This window comes from Hyalella azteca, unplaced genomic scaffold, assembly GCF_000764305.2.
Source record: "Hyalella azteca isolate HAZT.00-mixed unplaced genomic scaffold, Hazt_2.0.2 contig10828, whole genome shotgun sequence".
NCBI lineage: Eukaryota > Metazoa > Arthropoda > Malacostraca > Amphipoda > Hyalellidae > Hyalella > Hyalella azteca.
In genome coordinates, this window is record NW_025940848.1 from 131,756 (window position 1) to 134,229 (window position 2,474).

Below are 2,474 nucleotides of genomic sequence, written 5' to 3' on the forward strand. Positions count from 1 at the left end.
ACACTGGCAGTGCTGCGTGCTGCTGCTAACACTGGCAGTGCTGCGTGCTGCTGCTAACACTGGCAGTGCTGCGTGCTGCTAACACTGACAGTGCTGCGTGCTGCTAACACTGGCAGTGCTGCGTGCTGCTGCTAACATAGTAAGCGTTAGTACTGCAGCATTAACTTGATAGCCACGCAAGTAATCGGTCTATGCATCAGGTTTAAATACATATGAACAAGTTACAAGGTAACGTATAATTATTATTTTTAATTATATGAGGTAATTACTTTATACTTGGTCATCCTAATTCCTGCTGAGCCGGGAGCTGTCATGTGGCTAAGTTACGAGTTCTTTTTCTAAGTGACTTAAATTAAATTAAATACTTGAATTACATTGATACGAGTGTTGCGCCTTGTTTTCTGTACATTAGATCAGCGGAGTTACTGCGGTATGACGTCTGGTTATTATGACCTCTTTCATCACCTCCATGTCCTGATGTTTCATTACCTGCATCCAGATGTTTCATTACCTCCATGTCCTGATGTTTCATTACATTCATCCAGATGTTTCATTACCTGCAGCCTGATGTTTCATTAAATGCATCCTGATGTTTCATTACCTGCATCCTGATGTTTCATTACCTCCATGTTGATGTTTCATCACCTGCATCCTGATGTTTCATTACCTGCATCCTGATGTTTCATCACCTCCATCCTGATGTTTCATCACCTCCATCCTGATGTTTCCTCACCTCCATCCTGATGTTTCATCATCTCCATCCTGATGTTTCATCACCTCCGTCCTGATGTTTCATCACCTCCATCCTGATGTTTCATTACCTTCATCCTGATGTTTCATCAACTCCATCCTGATGTTTCATCTCCTCCATCCTGATGTTTCCTCACCTCCATCCTGATGTTTCTTCATCTCCATCCTGATGTTTCATCACCTCCGTCCTGATGTTTCATCACCTCCATCCTGATGTTTCATTACCTGCATCCTGATGTTTCATCACCTGCATCCTGATGTTTCATTACCTTCATCCTGATGTTTCATCACCTCCATCCTGATGATTCATCACCTCCATCCTGATGTTTCATCACTTTCATCCTGATGTTTCGTCACCTCCATCCTGATGTTTCATCACCTTCATCCTGATGTTTCATTACCTTCATCCTGATGTTTCAACACCTCCATCCTGATGATTCACCACCTCAATCCTGATGTTTTATTACCTTCATCCTGATGTTTCTTTACCTGCATCTTGATGTTTCATCACCTCCATGTCCTGATGTTTCATTTTCTCATCCTGATGTTCCATCACCTCCATCCTGATGTTTCATCACCTGCATCCTGATGTTCCATCACCTCCATCCTGATGTTTCATTACCTCCATCCTGATGTTTCATCACCTGCATCCTGATGTTTCATCACCTCCATCCTGATGTTTCGTCACCTCCATCCTGATGTTTAATCACCTTCATCCTGATGTTTCATCACCTCCATGTCCTGATGTTTCATCACCTCCAACCTGATGTTTCATCACCTGCATCCTTATGTTTCATCACCTCCATCCTGATGTTTCGTCACCTCCATCCTGATATTTCATCACCTTCATCCTGATGTTTCATCACCTCCATCCTGATGTTTCATCACCTCCATNACGTGACCAAGTCCTTGACGTGACCAAGTCCTTGACGTGACCAAGTCCTTGACGTGACCAAGTCCTTGACGTGACCAAGTCCTTGACGTGACCAAGTCCTTGACGTGACCAAGTCCTTGACGTGACCAAGTCCTTGACGTGACCAAGTCCTTGACGTGACCAAGTCCTTGACGTGACCAAGTCCTTGACGTGACCAAGTCCTTGACGTGACCAAGTCCTTGACGTGACCAAGTCCTTGACGTGACCAAGTCCTTGACGTGACCAAGTTCTTGACGTGGCCAAGTCCTCGACGTGACCAAGTTCCGACAGCGTTTATAATTCGTCCAAGTAGCAACGCACTTTTTACAACACTTCTCTTTAACTTCACTTCTTGTTTGTTTGCTACAAATCTTATAATCGATTTTTAACACACTTTAATTCTCCAATCAATCTGAAATTTGGCACACTTGCGTAAAGTCGGAGACAAAGCATGTATCAATTGACAGAATAAATAATTTTTGAAAATTTTTACCTATTTTAACTCTAAAAATAAAATTAGAAAATTAATTTTTAACATTTCATAATAAAATTAGAAATTCATTGTACATGTGTAACACCAGAGGCACAGGATACTTTAGAAGTGTTTTATTTAAAAAGTAATTTTAAACGCATATTATTAGTCTTGTATGGGTCATCCTGACTCAGTTTGTCCCCGCTAAAGTGTGTATCAGTGCTACGTCCGCTCTCTCCTTGTGCTGTAGATACAAAAGTATGTCATTATTTGCATTATTTGGACACTATGAGCCCTTAATTGTTCTGAGCGTGTAGGGGTGTTATTGTAATACAATGA

General features: G+C 41.8%; 1 protein-coding gene across 1 annotated transcript in view; it reads right to left on the bottom strand.

The window, feature by feature from the left end:
* The window catches only part of LOC108677329, a 19,923-nt gene extending 19,206 nt beyond the window's left edge, over window positions 1-717 (bottom strand). Inside the window, exon 1 of the mRNA XM_018165547.2 lies at window positions 668-717. Within this exon, the coding sequence (XP_018021036.1) occupies window positions 668-717 (50 nt within the window). The remainder of the gene's footprint in view (window positions 1-667) is intronic.
* Between the last annotated feature and the right edge of the window lie 1,757 nt (window positions 718-2,474).